The sequence below is a fragment of the Toxotes jaculatrix genome, chromosome 17, assembly GCF_017976425.1.
Source record: "Toxotes jaculatrix isolate fToxJac2 chromosome 17, fToxJac2.pri, whole genome shotgun sequence".
Taxonomy (NCBI): domain Eukaryota; kingdom Metazoa; phylum Chordata; class Actinopteri; family Toxotidae; genus Toxotes; species Toxotes jaculatrix.
The window spans coordinates 7,938,461-7,955,790 of NC_054410.1; the positions used below are offsets into that span (position 1 = coordinate 7,938,461).

Genomic DNA, 17,330 nt, shown 5'->3' on the forward strand with positions numbered 1-17,330 from the left:
CTACTATATAATTGTTTTTATTGAATGGGCCCTTTTTATTTTCAGCGATTAACGCCATTTATATACTACATTTATACACTCATTATAAGAGTATCTTCCATTGCTACTGCACATTCTAACACTCCTATAGGTCTGTATTTTAACACACTAACGTGGTTTAATTAAAAATATTGCAGTAGATATGGTATTAATATTGTATAGCATTCCTTTTAAATTTTTGACTTTTGACTTGCACTAAACTTACTTAACTTAATCTTATTTTATTTTTATTCTATTCTATGTTGTATATTCATACATGTTGCACTGGAGAAGGAGATGCTTTCCATCTCGTTGTACATGTAAAAGATGTCCAATGACAATAAAAGGCATTCTATTCTATTCTAATGTGCTCTGAGCGGCAGCTGCTCATGTACTGTAAATACGGCCTCTAGTTACAAAATAACATAATAGACTTTTTAGTTATGACCATAAATCTGATGAAAAGAACCAATCCAAACCAGAAGCTGTACTGTCCAGTTACATGACCATTTTCCAGTTTGCACCGTAGTCCTCAACATAGCAGGCTACAAAGTAAGTCTAGTTGTACAATAGCAACAGACGAACCCTCCAGCAGTACTGCATAAGTCATTTAAACAAACTCCAGTTTAAAAAAAGAAATACTTTATTACAAGGGGAGGAAAAAAATCACATTTTCAAAGCATGAACCCAGACATGCATGTGTGTACAGTAGTTTGCTATGCAGTATACTATATTATAAGTCAATGTAATAGCCCTAAGTAGCCTCTTGCAGTATGCTCACAGAAAAGGATCACAGACCTAACAGTGCCTTATGTTACATATGGGCAAACAACGATTAATGTTCCACTCATGGAGGAAAAACAATCTATACACACACTCACACACACTAAAAACACTTTCTCATTCAGTCAAATCATAAATAATAGCAAAACTTACATATTCCAAACACTCAACCATGCGTTTTTGTCTAGAAAGGAGGTATTTTAATTTTCATCATCTTTATTTCCGAGATTGCTTTTCATCACTAAATGTAGTAATTTTCCATCCACTGTATTGATCATAACTGGGAGAAGAAGAGCCAAATTACACTTACCAAATATAACCAACTACCATCTAAATACTTAATTTTGAGTCCAGCTCCTCTGAACTGACTTAGAGTTGTGTGTGACTCAGTAATTTACCACAAAAAACAAAAGCATGCTATATCTTGATTTCAGCGTCAGAGGGTTGAAGGCACTTCAGGCAGTACTTCAAAACAGTAAAACTAACAATCCAAAGTCAATAAAAAAAGCCATTCAGTCAGTAGTGCCAAAGCCTGTATAAGATATGCACTTCTTACATCCTAATAACGTCTCCAATTACAACTCAGAGATTACAAAACATTAATACGTCCCTGACAGGAAAAGGGACATAATCAACTCTTAAGACTAGTGTTTGATTTCTCCAGACCAGAACAAAAAAGACTGGGTCAGATTTCCGTCCACTTCTTTGGCCCATTGTTTCGTTTTTCTTCACCATGATGTTAATGTACACAGATGTCGCTCCCATTGAGAAAGTCTCTGTTGTTAGGCGGTTAATGGACAGGAGATTGTTCTTGTTGATCTATAGAAGCTTCTGATTGAGGATTTCCCAAATCATTAACTTTCTGAAGAGAGGCATGTGGCACTGTAAAGGGAGAGGAAGATGTTACTTTCAGTTAAAAAAACAATAACAACAAAACAGAAAATAAAAAAAAATAAAATGATACAAAAAAGTATTACCATATCAGGTTAATAAACAGTACACACCTGTTTGAATGTGAGAGGCCTTCCCTTTGCGATGTAGTCAGCATATTTACAAGCAAAAACACCACAGTCACTGCCATTTTTCTGCTGGGGAATCTCCTACAAAGTATTCACAAAATAAGCTCATTAATCTCACAGTGAAGGATAAAAGTGTCATGTCATTCAGAACAGTCTGACTTACAGTTGCCCTCAAGCTTCCAATAGTCCATTTTGCACTGTCGAGCTCTCTGCCTTTCTTTGCTTTGTGCTCCTCTTTAAGATAGAGCCTGGAAAATGAGCACAATGACAGCATTAGTTATGTAATAACAGAAGGTAATGTAAGGAAAAAGCATTTAAAACGGCCAGATAACTAAAGCTTAAAAACACAATGAGGACTCACAGTAAATGACTACAGATGTCATCATGTCTCTGGCCCATCGAGTCATAAGACTTGACCGTCTTTGATTTAAAATCTATCACCTGGAATGAGAGTGACACGGAGGAGAAAAAAAAAAGTTAAAACATACAATATAATTACCACTCCCTTGGACTATTTCATGTTTTTTTTTTCTGCCATTCTTTGTAAAACCTACTCTAATTCTTTCAAGTTCTCTAGGCACTGTTTGTCAAGAATCATCAACTAAAAGTGGGGAATATGACAGAGGAACAAATGATTCATCTATAGTGGTTCTGACTCACAGCCATCGCCCAGTGGAAACCCAGATGCAGAGGGACCAGGATGAGGTCGTAGAGGAAGAGGTCGACAGCTTTGGTCCAGCGCTTCACAGCAGCGTGTCCTCCAGCCTGCCCACCTCCTCCACCCCACAGCTTGGGGAAGAAGAAGGTGTTAAACGAGTACACTTTTAATCCTGCTGCTTCACTAGAACACCGCTCCATGACCAGGGACAGGTAGAAGTTCAACACCTGGTCAGAGGAAACAGAAGAAACATAATATAATACATGTTAAAAACATCGACACTGGTCACGCATCCACAATTAAGTTATCTCTGTTACCTGCTAGACTTTCACAATGAAAATGTTTAACAGAGAGAAAACAATTTGTCGTTAAACACTGACACACAGAAAGATGGTTTAATTAATAAACTGTTCATAAAGAGCTAGCATTAACTTTTTAATTACCACTTTCAGTATTTCACTGGAGGCTTGTGGGATCTCACTGGGTGACCTGCACTCCCTGAAGTGTACCAAGATAACTGGATAACTGCTCTGGAGCCTTCCATACAGTATATGTATGATACAGTATGTATATTGTAACAGTTACAGTTGTCATTATCCATTCTTCCTGAAACAGTATTTGGAATGTCCATTAAATCCATCTCTGTGTTGACGTGTCTTTATGTTTCCAAAGTTGATTGTATTGTAAAGAAATTAATAACTAAAATTAAAAAAAGAAATCTTCATCCAAGATTCACTGAACTTTGCCCTGTCTTCAGACTCTTACTACACCTTACCTCATCATTGAGCCAGCCGCCCTCCTGCAGCGTGGCCAGGTCTCTCTGTGTGATGCGAAGTTTGAAAGCCGCACTTAAAACAAGGTTGGGATCACTCTGAGCCAGAGCACTGCTCACCTCCGCTGCCATTTCCTACACAAAGCCAGTAAATACATGCAGTGAAATTAACTGTATCCATGCTGTCTTCAAAACAGTGAGACTAAATCTAACTCTCTGAAACATTTAATCTTACCTTGGTCAGCCTAGGTATGTCCTCATCGCTGTACCTTGTATATGCTGTGTGTGCAGACTGAGTGTCAGGCAGGCTGACAGCAGGAGTCTCTCGGTCCACTAGATTGAGGCGAGTCGCTACTTCTGTAGAGAGGTCCAACTCAGCTGCCTGTTTCTGTCAATACACAGACAGAACAAAAAACGTTAGTGCTTCCGCCCATAATTATAACTTAATGAGTGCTTTGACATGTCTGGAGAGAGCGAGAGAAATGGCTACCTTTGCATTTCTAACAGGCTGTGCGTCCTCAAAGCCGCCACTGAATGACTTGCTGAAAGTCAAGCCACCCCACCTGGAGACGACACAGACCAAGATTAGAGATATAAAATTCATCAACATACACAACACATACATACAAAGGTGTACTGCACCAACCTGTCCTTGATTGCAGATGCATTTCTCCATGTAAAAATGTTCGGGGCTGCTGTGCAACAGACACAAATGTCAGTCCAACAGATTTCACTGGAAGATTTTTACTGATAAGAATATACATAATTAACTAACTCTGTGTAATGTGCAAAGGGATAAATTTATTCAAGGAATGGTTCACGTCTATTAAAATGACCAAACAAGTCATAGGTAGAGCTGAAATGATTATTCAATCAACAAAACATGAGCTGCCAACTATCTGAATAACTGATTTTTGGACTGTTCGTTGTTCAAAACAAAAAATTTGAAGACCGAAATCTTGGGATTCAGTAAATTAAAATGGCATGATATTAGTTTATTAAATTACTCAGTTGCAGTCCTCGATGTAATAACAACTCACTGGTATATTGAGACTCAGAAAAAGAAGCATCATTTAAAACCATCCAAAACAAATACATTTACAGATTCTACTTTCTCTGGAGGTGAATTACATCTACAGAGGTGTCTTACCTGTGCATCCTGTCTTCCTGGGCACTGATTCAAAGGTTTTGCCTGAAGCAGCAGGTCTGTTGTCACCTTGTAAGAGTGACTCACTGGAAGAAAAAGGAGAAAAGGATCAGAGAGAACTAATCAGCTCATGGCCAAGGTTGTACAATTGAGTGGATCTTGATTTCCAAAAAAACAAAACAAAAAAAAACCTAAATATCTCCATTGGAATTAACAGGTTATACTCACTCTTGTGGTTTTGTTTGGTTGAAAGGTAGTGGTTGACTTTTGCTGTATTTTTCTGTCACCATCTGAAGCAAGCGCCTGTAGTGCTCCTTATCATTCTGTTTTATGGTCTAGAAGCACAAACCAAACACATAAATGACAGCCAAATGGTACAGAGTCAATAATCAGAATGATTGTTGAGGTGATTGTCTTGGTAAATGTAACTCAAAACAGCACTGTGAATGCAGAAAGCAGGGGTGCATTTTCCAAAGCTGAGTCTTATTCACACAGCAATCATGTAAGCTGAGGCCAGTTAACTTTACTCCATAGACCTGGACTCAAAAAGGCCAATCTGTAGGTTATTTTAAACGTTTTAATTTAACATAAATCAAGCATAGTTTTAAAATAAAACATTGCCTCTTGTGGCATTGGTGAAATTAAATATTTAAAAAGCAATGAAAGATTAAAATCTATTTTGTATAAAACCCACCAAATAATTCATTATTTTACCTCTTCCACAGTAAGACTGGATTTGTAGCAGCGGTTATGTCCAAAGCCATTGCAGGTTGGGTCTGGGTTAGCAGTTCCTACCCTCAGAGCAGACCTTGAGGGCAGCAGCTGAAGAGAGCCTCTCCTCTCCCTGTCCTTCCCCCTGTCAGGGTGACCTGTAGGGAGGGCTGTCCCACTGGATTCAAAAAACATATATACATTAGCAAAGAAAACTAGATGCATAAAGGTCACAACAGAGGCAAATTAATGATACATTAGTGGTGTAGGGTAGGAATAAAGACAACGTCAAAAACTGGAACACCTACCTGTATTTCCTCATTAAAGGAGGTGAGGAGCTCTGAAAGGGATTCTTGCCCCCCTTCTCATTCACTCCACCCACTGGTTTATCTGTGGAGCAAAGACAAAAGCAACCAAATGACGATGGGGATTAAAGGACTACACGGGAAAGCGTGTAGATGAGACAAAATGACATAAAAATTAGTATTTTCCTGCAGTAACAGTTGCCCCCACTTACCCATTCTCCACTCAGTACTGTGTAGCCATGAGGTGTGGAGCTCATCTATCCCCATTAGAGTGACAGGCTGAATTCACAGAGGAGATGCGAGGTCATTAGTGATGGAAAACACAAACATAATACCAGAACATCAAACTTAAGTTGTGCTTACTTCCTGACCTTCTTGTCCAAACTCTACATTCTAAGGAGTAAAAAATGGTTTGTTTTCTTTGGGGTGTTACTGTCACATTGATTTTGCTCACACCAAGCATTCACTGTTATATTTCGGCATCTGGTAACTGCTGAACAGAGATGAGAGGACTACAATGGCTATTTAGCATCTTGCATTAAATGTAGCCCTCACAGCTGGATTGTTCAGCGTAGGGAAATAAGTTGTATCCACATGTGTTTTTGAGGGTTTATTTTTGTATATGCAAACTACAGTTTACAGGTGAGTAGGTGGATCTTTAACATGGCAGTTATATTCAAACAACACTACCTATAAAAAGTGCAGTTCGGATGTAAGACATCTCTATTTAGAGCTGTTCACACCCATGACGCATTTCAGAACCAAATCTGAACAGTACAACTGATATTTACAAAACAAGAAGCATACTGGACATTTTAGCAGTTCTGCATCTGTTTGAATCAAACTGTAATTTACAGTGGTGGACATTATGGAGTATTTTTACCCAGTGGTAGAACTAGTTTTACTTGAGTAATGGATCTTAATACTTCTTCCACCACTGGTAAGTTTCCTCTATTATGTTCCAAATTCACATTTCTGATAGAGGCAGATGGAACACAAACCTGTGTGTCTTCATAATGTCTGGGCTTCTCACACCTAGTGGTCAGCGGGTTGCGCAGCCTGAGCAGACCTGCTACACTGGCCACAGTCTTCTTCACAAAGCTGATGACTACATCTGAGACGGAATACACCATAAATCAAAAACCTCCTTCATTTGTTTGTACCTTTGGCATAAATATCAAGATGTGTGTTTGTGATGTATGCGTTTTTTTTGTAAACAAACCTCGCCTGCGTCTTTTCACCTCTACTGGGTCACTCTGGCAAACACCGTCCGCAACATCAACACTGTAACACAAAAGTACATGATTTGAGAGGGGCCACACTAACAATATCTCAGTACTATTTTCTTAGTGGTGTGATATCAACAAGAGCACGACACGTCCGCTCCGTTCCGCTATCAACGTTAACTAAAATGCAAACGTAACACAAGAAAGGAATGTTTAAGCTAGCAGTTTGCAAATAAAACAACTACTTAACTACAATACCAAGCAGTTTGTAAGTTAATATCACATTATTGTTTTATGTCATTGATTGCTCGCCTTGCTTTGCTATCGGTTGATTAATTAAGTAATTAATCAGTTAATGCTGGTTAGGAGACTTCTAGCCTCCAACCTCCGACCTCAGTTAAAATAACCGATGATTGATGAGGAGCCTAACCGGGCGGACATTAGGATATAACATTCAGCCATTATTAGACAGAGTACTAAAACAGTGTTTATCTTCAGCAACTGACCTCTGGTAATTCCGTTTAGCCGGTCTGCCGTTACTCTCCTGTCGATGTGCTCCCGCTTTAATGCCAGGTCGCGTGGGTACCTCCTGGCTAACGTTACCTTTCCCGGGCCACTCGGTGGGGTTTTGCCCCGTAACGGGCTCAAACAGCGACGATATTCCGTCAACTATCCATCCATACATCCCAGACAAATACGAGAAAATTATAACGAGGTCTTCTACGCGGGCCAGGACTAATTCACCGCGGATAAGATGCCAAACAACGATCTACGACACACACCTCCGGCCGTCACCGTAGCTTAGCGTTAGCATCACTGCTGAAATGCGGAGGATGTGCGTCACACGGTGTTGATGTTTCACGTACTGCGAATGTTTTGTGCATCGACGGAAAAAGCGCGTGGGCGGAGGTTTAAAGTGCAGCCGGGTGGAGACAAGATGTGGAACACCGGTCACAAGCGGCTTTTGCGGAGACACTAAACGAACGAACCCCTGACCAAGAAGGTAAAGAGCGTCAGTGGCAGATCAGAATATCATTGGCTGCTACTGAGCTGCTCAGATGTCAGATCTTGGTTACGTAATTATGGTCGACTCACAGAAAAACGGAGAAATTCTGAGTAAATGTCTTTACTGTCAATAAATATCTTAATTAAAATTCAATTCAAACCCATCTTCGCCACTTGAAAAAAACTGTTGAGAAGCTAGGAGTTGTAAAAATAAAAATGATCATGGTAAACAGAAATTCTAATTTTATCTAACTGGTCGGTTATTTAGTCTTTCGTTACTTGTCTTTCTTTTTCTTGTTTTACCCGTTTTGTTAAATATATTTATATGTACACAGTGGGGTCCAAAAGTGACAACTTTCCCACTCACCTGTATAAAGTCTGACCCCACTGCACATATATTCATTCAGTGTGCCATGTATGAGCAGGCTATTACTATTATTACACTACTCTCTATTATTGTTCTTGTTCCATTTTAACTGTTAACAGGGTATTATCTTAAAAGAATGTGTATGTAATCATCTATTCTGTATTAATGATAAGCACATGGCATTCAAACATCTAATATGGATTCTTTCTTGAAAAACTTCCACTGTGCAAAAATGACAACTACCCCAGGATAAATGGAAATTCTGTGCTACTATAAGATAAACTCAGTCTGTTTGGTTTGTAATCACACATTTAAAATATTTATTACAGTAGAAACATAGATAATACAAAAACACTTCTGGTTCACCACTATGTAGTAATGTACTCACTTGCTATGTTGATCATAGATATCCAGTATAAAACCAGTGCACATTTGGACACATGTAGAATGAACATGAGTCTTATTTACATAGCAACAAAACTGTATAAAACATTAGTAGAAAAATAACAAACAGCCCTATTTAAAAATAATCAAAAACATTTGTTCTTACATCTCAAGAGTGACCTTCAAAATACTGAGGTACAGAGAATCAAAAAATTACAATAGAAAAATCTTTAAAAATAATTTATGTACTTATAAAAACCACATGTGATCAAAAAAAATTCAACACGTATCTGATATTCGTTTCTTCATATTTCTACATGGGTGTAAGGCATGGACAGGTATGTGGAACGATATGCAGACAGGAGACATTCTTTCAGTGGTCAGATTACTGTGAGTCGGGCTGGAGAAGAGATGAGCCTAAGAGGGGACACACACACAAAAAAAAAAAAAAAAACACAGGCTATCAGAAAATGCATCAAAAACCTTTATCCCTTATAACTTATGTAAATAGCAACCAAAGAATCACACAGTTAAAAACAAAACCACTGGTGATGGTTGTTGTATTTCTTTGACTAAACACAAATCTTGACTAAAAGCCATTATATGTAACTTAAATAATAATTTCATTAACTGTGGATTTAGTATCATTTTCATTAACATTAGTAAATATTCCAAAGGCATGTCAGCAGAATCAACCCCTACACCATCTTCAGATAAAATATTCAGTTCTGTTTAAAAAAAAACAAAACAAAAAAAAAAAACAAAAAACAAAACACTGGAGAAAATGAAACCTGATGAAAAACCATTGTAAGTATAGCTGTCACACTCCAGTCCCTTGGGGATTAATGTCCTGCAGGTTTTTGTTACTGTTCCGTGGCTAAAGAGCCACATTTTGTATCTACCACACCAGATGTGACGCAATGCATTTTTTACACTGGCGTTTTTGTGTTTCAGCACATTTACTATGAATTATGCACATCTGTTTTACAGTACTGCCAACAATTTGTCAGAGCACACCACAGTTTTCTAGCGTTTAAAAGTTATAATCTTTATAAAAGTTATAAAGTTATAATCCCTTAAATGTGGTTTAGCCTTCATGTACGGAAAACCTCCATGTACAGATAAATGCAATCATTGCCCATGTTAAAAGGGTGCACTGTTTTGTTGAGGCTTGTGATGTGTCTGAAATTACACTCACACAAAATGGCAGAGGGTAAAGGAAACACTATACAGTATAGTAAACAGAGTGATTTTGTACACAGTGGGGGTTTGTGTTTGGCACATTCATGTACTGACAGACGGCTCTGACATTTGATCACCCATCACACAGTAAGGTTTTTAACACAAGAAATCACAAAGTTATCATTATCCTTTGTGTGTTGTCCATGAATGCTCTATCATTAGTCTCAGGCTCAAATTTCTGACAACACAGCGTTGAAATACAACAGCTCGACAGCTTTCTCAAGTGTGTTGTTGGAATTTCCCAGCCACGAAGCCAGAAGCACTCCAACAACAGGACAGGAAATGATTGTTATCTGGAAATAAGTTAATAATAATTTCATGTCAAGCAAAAACAAACCTACTTTTTCCCTGTGAAGGATTTTTAAAATATCAAGCAAAATTTAAATCTCTGCAAGTTGATGTTTATATCATTCTCACATGTACTGAAAAATAATGCATTCAAAATGCTTTAGAATATACTAACATTATACATGTGTAATTAGTAAAAACAATCTTAAACATGAATTGATGATGATACGACACATTGGTATGAACTATAGGAGGTTCAGAAACCTGCAGGACATGTTTGTTCAAGACCAGAGTGTTATCACCTCTAATATCTAGTGCACTCAGTGACTGCTGACAAGTCAGCACCCATCCTGAGAGGAGCATCGTGCTGCTTTTTTGTTTGGTGGAGTGAGTATGCTACACTCACACTCACCTGGACCATGCAGGTAAAGTGGCGACAGGCAGCTCAGGTACAGCCACGTCCTGTTCTCCTGCAGCCAGCGCTGCCGATAACCAATCATATGAGGGGAACAGGCTGACTGTATCCTCCTTTCGTCTTTAGGGGGCACGGCTAAATGAGTCTCGCTTACTAGGTTGGGAGATGATAGAGCACAGAGGTTTTGTGGGATTTGATAACACGGTCTGAGTAAGTGTCAGGCCGCCCACACACAACATCATAATTTATCCTAGAGTTACTTGTACTGTTTTACACTGAACTTGTCCTGAAAAACAAGTGACCAAGGGCAGACGCGTGCATCTAAAAGCTATAAAAACATACACCCAGTGCCCTGAGACGACACATACCACACTTTATATTAATTTGGTGCTCAGAACCCAAGAAGCTGTGCTTATTCTTTTGGTATAAAGGAGGATTCCTTGACATTTCTAGGGTACCATCACCAGAGTGATTTTATTTCTCCCACCTTGGTGCATTCAACCAAATTTCTTGTCCAAAAATTCACCTGTTTTGCCAAACCTATATTTAATGCTTCTCACCTTGCCTGGCTCCCACCAACCGCTGCTGGACTTTCTCTAGATGTTGGATGTATTCTGTCAGGGATCGCTCTGGATCCTGAGATGTTCCACCTGAATGCCCCGAGGCCAGAGTGGTGCTGGAGTACGATCTAAAGGCAGAAGAGATCTCATTAAAGGAAAAATTACTTTAACTCGACTGACAGCTTGAAAGCTTGAGTTACAAAGTTCTTTGCTGAAAAAGAGACCAAACCTGTTGTGCAACCTGAACGGCGATTTGCTTGGTGGAACGAGAGCTGACACCGTGTCTCTGTTTGGGGGTGACTCAGAATTTGATCTTGGCTGTTGCTGCCTTAAAACTTCAGCTTTAGGTCCTGTAACACACATAAAGATTAAAAATCCCCTCACTCATACACACACAGAGTTAAGCGATGGATATTATCTTAAAATATGTTCATCGAGCTGACCTGGAGCATGCCCATTGATAGATAATCTTCGAATCGCTCTCTGCCATTTCCTTGTCAGAAACCTCATTCTGGGAAAAAAATGCGTGGGGTGGTTTAATATATACACAAAGTTAAGGTAACAATTCAACAGCTTCCACATCCTGGTATGGTCTCTACCTAGAGACTGCGATGACGACTCGTACAGCAGCCCTAAATCGTCCGAGGGGTCTACGCTGGGAGGAGAGTGGGGGTGAGGGTCGTGCACCCATATGAGCGATGAGACACAGTGTGGCCTGCTCACACTCCTGGAAACCTCCCAACAGCAGCAGTAGGTAACGCTTCTGGTACACCAGAGCTTTCCTGAAGCTCTCAGCTCGCAGGTAACGCTCATATAAGCGCTGCACCTGCAAACCAATGAACAGACGTTTCATCACTGTTAAATCAATCATCATTAGCAATCATCACACTAGCTTGTTTGTTAGTGACACTGGCAACCGTTGCATTTCAATACCACTTTAACTTTAAAAGTTAAACTATTAAAGTTTTGGATTTACTACAGTAGTTTTCCCCACTTTAAGTTACCACTCAAAGTCAAGTAATACTATTCAACACGAGGCATTTGATGTTTAAGATGTACAGGTGTACAGAGCTGTATTATCAATGCAAACTTTTATAAATAAAATATTTCAAATCGAGAAAATGACATATTTGAGAAGCAAAAGTAAAACCTTTTTCAGAATATGGTAGACTTTTATTGATTAAACAGACATCCCTCTGAGACTGACAGTGCCTCTGTGTAAATCTAATTTCATGTTTTATCCTGCTACAATTTTCCCACTAATAACATTCAACTATTATTGACCTATAATGACCTATAATAATTATTGACCTATATGTTTTTTAATTTTAAGTCGTCTTTTTTTTTTTTATCTCAATACAAAAATTACTATTATGCGACTATTATGACACTGACCTTGCTGTTGCTGGTCACATCATTCATGGGTCTGTTCTCAGTTTCTGTGGTGACCTTGGCGAGTTCATTCTCTGTGCGGCGCAGCTGTCGCTCCAGGAGGGTGAGTCTATGTTTGAGAGTGGCTCTCTCCTGGCTCACTGATGTTACTCGCTCTGTCAACTCTGAGTTCTCCTTCAACAACCTCTCCAGCAGGCTGGATGTTGACGAAGACATGGACGGCATCTACAGAGATAAAAGTACATTTATTTTACAACATTTAACGATGACACAAGAGCAAGTTCAAGTCCATCCAAGTTTACATTCTACTTTACCTGGATTACATGAATTCATCAATAATTAGATGATAAACAAGTCAAAGATCAGAAAGGGACCGTCTCTAGGTTTCCAGTATAATTACCATTATTACCAGTATCATTAGCTGAACGTCCCACTCCTTCAGCAGTGCTCATGTAATAATAACCACTTCTGTACCTGCTGGTTTTGTTGTGAGCTGCCTGCCTGGGCACTGTCAGTCTGGGAGTTACTTTGCTGTGAAGATGGAGCCTTGTGTTGCTGCCCTGTGCTTCGCCCAGACAGCCTCTGAGCAGCCATCTCTCTCTCCTCTCTTTCCAGCTCGGCCAGAGTGTGCTGCAGCTCCTGCATGCGCTGCTGGTCCTGCTGCCTCAACAACTCCAACTCACACTAAAGTCAGAAATGTTCATGAGGAGCGGTGTATCCAAAATTATCTTAAACATATCCAAAATATGAGCATTTAATTTGTGAAAGAAGTGAGTACAGTAGAGAAATGTAAGAACTAAGTTGATATCTTACCAGTTTGTTATTGGTCCTCTCCTGTCGTCTCTCCCTCTCCATCTGCTCTTGCCTCCCCTTCCTCCTCTCTCTCTCCCACTGCTCTTCCCTCTCCCTCTCTTTGTCCTTCAGCACTCGGAGTCTCTCCTTCAGCTCTGCGAGTTCCACCGATAGGCGTTTGGACCTCTCTCGCTCCACCTCCAAAGCACGGCTGGCTTCCTGTTTCTGTTCCTTCAAGGTCTCCATGGCTACACGATGTCGAGCGGCGGCCTCCTGCTCCCCCTGCAGCTCCTCCCTTCTCGTTCTGTCCAGCTCTTCCCATTTCCTTCTGCCCTGCAGTAGCTCGGCCCTCAGTTTGTCCGTCACAGCTGCCAGCTCCTCCCCCTGCTTTCGTTCCTGCTCTAGCTGGGCACGCATGTCAGAGATAAACTTCCTGTCTCTGGCCGTATCAGCCTCATGTCTGTGGCTGAGCTCATCCACCTGCCTGGAGCATCGGTCCCTCTCTTCTTCCAGCTTCCTGTGAGCATCTGCAATTTTAGAGTGAATCTCACCTAAGCGAGATTCTCCTTCAGTCAGGAGACGCTCCAGACGAGTCTTGTCTTTCAAGTTTAGTTCTTGTTGGCGGGCAAAACGCTGACGTTGTTCTTCTAGCTCCTTCTGGGTGTCATCTAGCCGTCTCTCCAGCAGCACACTGCGAGACTGTTCAATCTGAAGCTCACGCCTGAGGTTGCTGCAGGCCACCTTCTCCTGCTCTACCTGACCCTTCAGAGCCATGACCTCTGACCTCTGCTGCTCAGAGGATACTTGGATAGCCTGAAAGAAGGAAGGGGAGGGTCATCTTTCAGACTTTAAAAAGAAAGTTAAAGTGCACTTTGGAATCTTCGCATAGTTTGAGCTTTAGAACATAGAAACACTGAGGAGTCATATTTCAGGGATGACTAACACACCAAGTACACTGCTTTTCTATGTTTATGCTAATAAAATTTGCATTAAATAAAGAATCCAATGTTTTAGTCCTCGTCTTTACCTCTCTCCTTTTCTCTTCCTCTCTGTCTTTACGGAGACTCAAAGCTCTCTCCTGCTCCAGCTGTTGTTGAAGCTCCTGGACTCTGGCTTGCTCCCTCCGCAAAGATTCCTCACCTTCCTCTACAGCGAGCCTGGAGAAGCACAACTCTAAGGTTACTTTTCGCCACTTTTGGCAATATCACATGAAAGCATGTTGTGTGACTGTGACAGAAACATTGTGAAGAGAGAGAATACGCTTTCTAGCCCGACCAAAACCTAAAACCATACATTAATAACAACTGAGGAACCAAAGATTCCCTGAATAGTGTTGTAGCAAAGCATAATATGTAATTATTTGGAAGCTAGGGCGGTGAGCAGTCATATCATCTTTCCAGACATGTCTGACATAAGCTAACAAATCTGGGTTAAGAAACAAAATAATACTAGCGGATTGCAACTTTTACTTGCTAACTTCAAAAAATTAAGAAAAAAAATTGACAGTGACAATATTGACTTTTGTCCAATATATAAAGGAGATGGTGTGCTTGTGTGCTGTTATTCAGTAGGTGGGTATACCTGAGTGACTGTATTTTGTTATTTTGCTCTTGCTGTGTGTCATGAGCACATTTCAGTCGTTTCTGGCTCTCCTCCAGCTCTGCTTTTAGTTGGAATTCAACCTGTCCATCAGTCTGTAGCTGGTCTCTGTGCCAGGCATCTTCACCTCTGTAGTCAGTCTGAGGAAGAAAGATGGAACTTAAGTTACTGGATGAGAAATTACATATCAGACCTTTACTAAAAACTGATGTTTTTTTAAGAAGAGATTTGCAATACACATTCACTGTCATCCACAACAAACCCCGCCCTCTGTACATGATTGTGAAGTCTTTATTTAAAACTTCGGAAACTCACTTGTGTGTGTCTCTGGGCCATTCGACAGAGCAACTCTCGCAGAGCAACCACAGTCTCCTGCAGTGCCCTCTTCTCCTGCTGCCAGCTCATGGGGGGGTTGGAGGATGATTTGTCCTGGTGGTCCAGCAGGATGGAGTTATCTTCACAATGATGCTGTGTCTGACTCACTGAGAAGGCTTTTACGTCTGAGACATGAGGCTGGGAGGAGGACGTGGCGCGCCTTTGGGACAAGGTGAGAATTCTGCAGCTTTCTTGATAAACTTTCTTCAACAGACCCTGCAAAAAGATGGGAAAAAACTGAGTAAAATTCAGGCTTATTGTCAACTTAACAGAGTTATTGCCAAGCATAGATGAGGCCTACCTGAAGCTCAGGTGATAACAGGTCATCGCTGTAGCTCATACTCCCGGCTGCACTATCTGTGTTAACTGTCGGGTTCATTCCTCGGCAGCGGAGGTACTCAATAAACTGAGCATCCAGTCTTTCAGTCTGTTCAAGCTCCACTCTGAGCCTCGCACCCAACTCTGAGCTTACGTCTGAACCACAAGAGGAGAACAGAAGAGTAACTAAGAGTCTGGTAAAATTCTATTTTTTTCCTACTGTTAACACAAACAAAAAAATGAACTGACTGCACTAACAAACTGTTGTCAGTTCTTTTTTTTCCTCTAAAGAAAACATTTTTTGTTACCAGTGACACAACAGTCATATCTATAAGTGCTAAGTGAAGGTAACTGGGCTTGCTTCATATGTTCTGAGACATTTTATATCTCATCCAAAAAGGAATTTTTCAGTTTTAAGTAAGTCCAGTTGCCTTGACGTAGCAGTTCTAGATAAAAAAATGACCCGGACGACTGTAAATGCAGGTGTCAGGCTTGGTGTGGAAATACTCACTGCTTCCATATCCATCACTGGCCCATTCTGGTGCTGATAAGGAGGAAGTTGAGCCAAGTGGAGATGGAGGGGCTGTTAGGTCAAGTCCTTCCAACTCACGGACCTAAGAACAAAAGAATCACAAAGATTTAACCACATCTGAAGCAAAATAAAGACCAATGTCCAAAATCTAGCATGTACTAAACTGTCAGACCACTTACTCTGTCAGCATCCAGAGAGTCAAGCATGGAGAAGTTGTCAGAGACTGACACTGAGCCTGGGGAGTGAGTACTCTGTGTGGCTGGATCTGGTGTGATGGTCCTGGAGTGGGGAGGCTCCATCACAAGCCTGGGAGAGGTCTTGGCCTGAGGAAGACCCAGGCCTGTGCTGTTCAGAGCACTGAGCTCAGACAGACGAGAGCCAAGAACAGAGGTTTGGAACCGCTCTGGGATTCTATCCTCGGAGCATTCGTGTCGCCTTAAAACCTCCGGAGAGCTCAGAGAGGCTTCGTCCCGAGAGACACTCACAATGTCCTCAAAGGCTCTGTGAGAATTATCTGATAAATTAAGACATTAAAAATTGTCATTCAGAGAACATATTTTTATTATGTCATTGTCATTAAAGGGTGAGAGGTTTTAATCCTTTACACCTGAGCACTACTGAACTTCTCCATCATGTGATGACAGTGCAAAATTAGTAAATTTAACAGTAGAGTGCACGTTTAAAGTCTCATTCAGAGCTCACCTTTCTGTGAGTATCCTTGTTGATGATGAAGTGTGCTCTGCTGTTGAGACTGCTGTCGGAGCTGCTGTAGTTCTCTTTGTTGATAGGCCAGTTCCTCTTCCTGTACAGCCAGGTCCTCCTGTAAACCTCGAAGCTCTGCCTTCAGCCGCTGGTTATCATTCTCCAGGTCGACAAGGGCACGGTCTTTGGTCTAACAGACACAAGGGGACATTAAAATCCAGCTGTTAAGTTATTAATACTCAGGACTAACAGATCAACCTCTAGAAGTACAGGAGCTGTATCTGATTTTCTGTGTTCCTTTATATAATCCCACCTGTCCTTCCTCATGAAGTTTCTCAGCCCTTTCTGTACTGGTGCTCAGACCCTGTTTCACTGCAGTTAGCTCTGCCCTGAGAGCCTGATGCTCTGCCTTCAGTCTGATGACCTCAGCCTCCTTCTGTCTTAAGGCAGCGTCTGCTTTAGCCAGAGTCACCTCAGCATGTGTCTGGCAAAGACAAAACATCCATATTAGTAGTATGTCTCATAATAATCACTTTCCTGGATAGACACTTCATGTTTTTCCATTTTTTCCAAAAAACTTTTGCACATGAGCGTAAGATGAATGGGGTTAAGTGTCTTGCAATTTAATGAGAACCATATGTTGTACATGCAGTGTTCCCAGCTTATACATCCAATGCAATCTTTTACATCTACGACTAAAAGCTATTCTAGTGAGCTGTG

At 40.7% G+C, this 17,330-nt stretch overlaps 2 protein-coding genes across 7 annotated transcripts in view; both read right to left on the reverse strand.

The window, feature by feature from the left end:
* Positions 1–638: 638 nt before the first annotated feature.
* senp2 (SUMO specific peptidase 2) lies at positions 639–7,456 on the reverse strand. Of its 2 annotated transcripts, none has more exons than XM_041060450.1 (17): positions 7,146–7,456; positions 6,636–6,697; positions 6,415–6,527; positions 5,626–5,692; positions 5,417–5,498; positions 5,112–5,286; positions 4,626–4,732; positions 4,401–4,483; positions 3,897–3,942; positions 3,741–3,813; positions 3,486–3,638; positions 3,254–3,385; positions 2,481–2,705; positions 2,182–2,261; positions 1,984–2,068; positions 1,806–1,901; positions 639–1,683 (listed from the first exon to the last, which is right to left on the reverse strand). In XM_041060450.1, the coding sequence occupies exons 1-17, from the start codon at positions 7,322–7,324 to the stop codon at positions 1,621–1,623; spliced, it is 1,821 nt and encodes a 606-aa protein (XP_040916384.1). In that variant the 5' UTR covers positions 7,325–7,456; the 3' UTR covers positions 639–1,620. The 2 variants fall into 2 exon arrangements, with proteins under 2 accessions (XP_040916384.1, XP_040916383.1); XM_041060449.1 differs by having other exon boundaries at positions 3,897–3,945.
* An 861-nt stretch (positions 7,457–8,317) lies between these two features.
* Positions 8,318–17,330, reverse strand: part of pcnt (pericentrin) — a 34,187-nt gene continuing 25,174 nt past the window's right edge. For 4 of the 5 annotated variants that reach the window (XM_041060277.1, XM_041060275.1, XM_041060274.1 and 1 more), the window contains 16 exons: positions 16,924–17,094; positions 16,611–16,800; positions 16,088–16,422; positions 15,888–15,990; positions 15,360–15,532; positions 14,999–15,274; positions 14,666–14,823; positions 14,112–14,241; positions 13,106–13,897; positions 12,767–12,976; positions 12,296–12,517; positions 11,500–11,726; positions 11,344–11,411; positions 11,130–11,250; positions 10,901–11,028; positions 8,318–8,812 (listed from right to left, as the gene is read on the reverse strand). In XM_041060277.1, coding sequence (XP_040916211.1) covers positions 8,781–8,812; positions 10,901–11,028; positions 11,130–11,250; positions 11,344–11,411; positions 11,500–11,726; positions 12,296–12,517; positions 12,767–12,976; positions 13,106–13,897; positions 14,112–14,241; positions 14,666–14,823; positions 14,999–15,274; positions 15,360–15,532; positions 15,888–15,990; positions 16,088–16,422; positions 16,611–16,800; positions 16,924–17,094 — 3,336 coding nt within the window. In that variant the 3' untranslated portion in view covers positions 8,318–8,780. The remainder of the gene's footprint in view (positions 8,813–10,900; positions 11,029–11,129; positions 11,251–11,343; positions 11,412–11,499; positions 11,727–12,295; positions 12,518–12,766; positions 12,977–13,105; positions 13,898–14,111; positions 14,242–14,665; positions 14,824–14,998; positions 15,275–15,359; positions 15,533–15,887; positions 15,991–16,087; positions 16,423–16,610; positions 16,801–16,923; positions 17,095–17,330) is intronic. The other variant, XM_041060276.1, reaches the window with a different exon arrangement.

What these genes read in the sequence shown, in the direction of transcription:
- senp2 (XM_041060449.1), bottom strand. Translation starts at nt 7,324, where the DNA reads ATGTATGGATGGATAGTTGACGGAATATCGTCGCTGTTTGAGCCCGTT. An exon ending in CAGGAAGACAGGATGCACAG is followed by an intron (nt 3,946 to 4,400) that starts GTAAGACACCTC and finishes TCTGTTGCACAG; the next exon opens with CAGCCCCGAACATTTTTACA. An exon ending in GCGGCTGGCTCAATGATGAG is followed by an intron (nt 2,706 to 3,253) that starts GTAAGGTGTAGT and finishes TCCTCTGACCAG; the next exon opens with GTGTTGAACTTCTACCTGTC.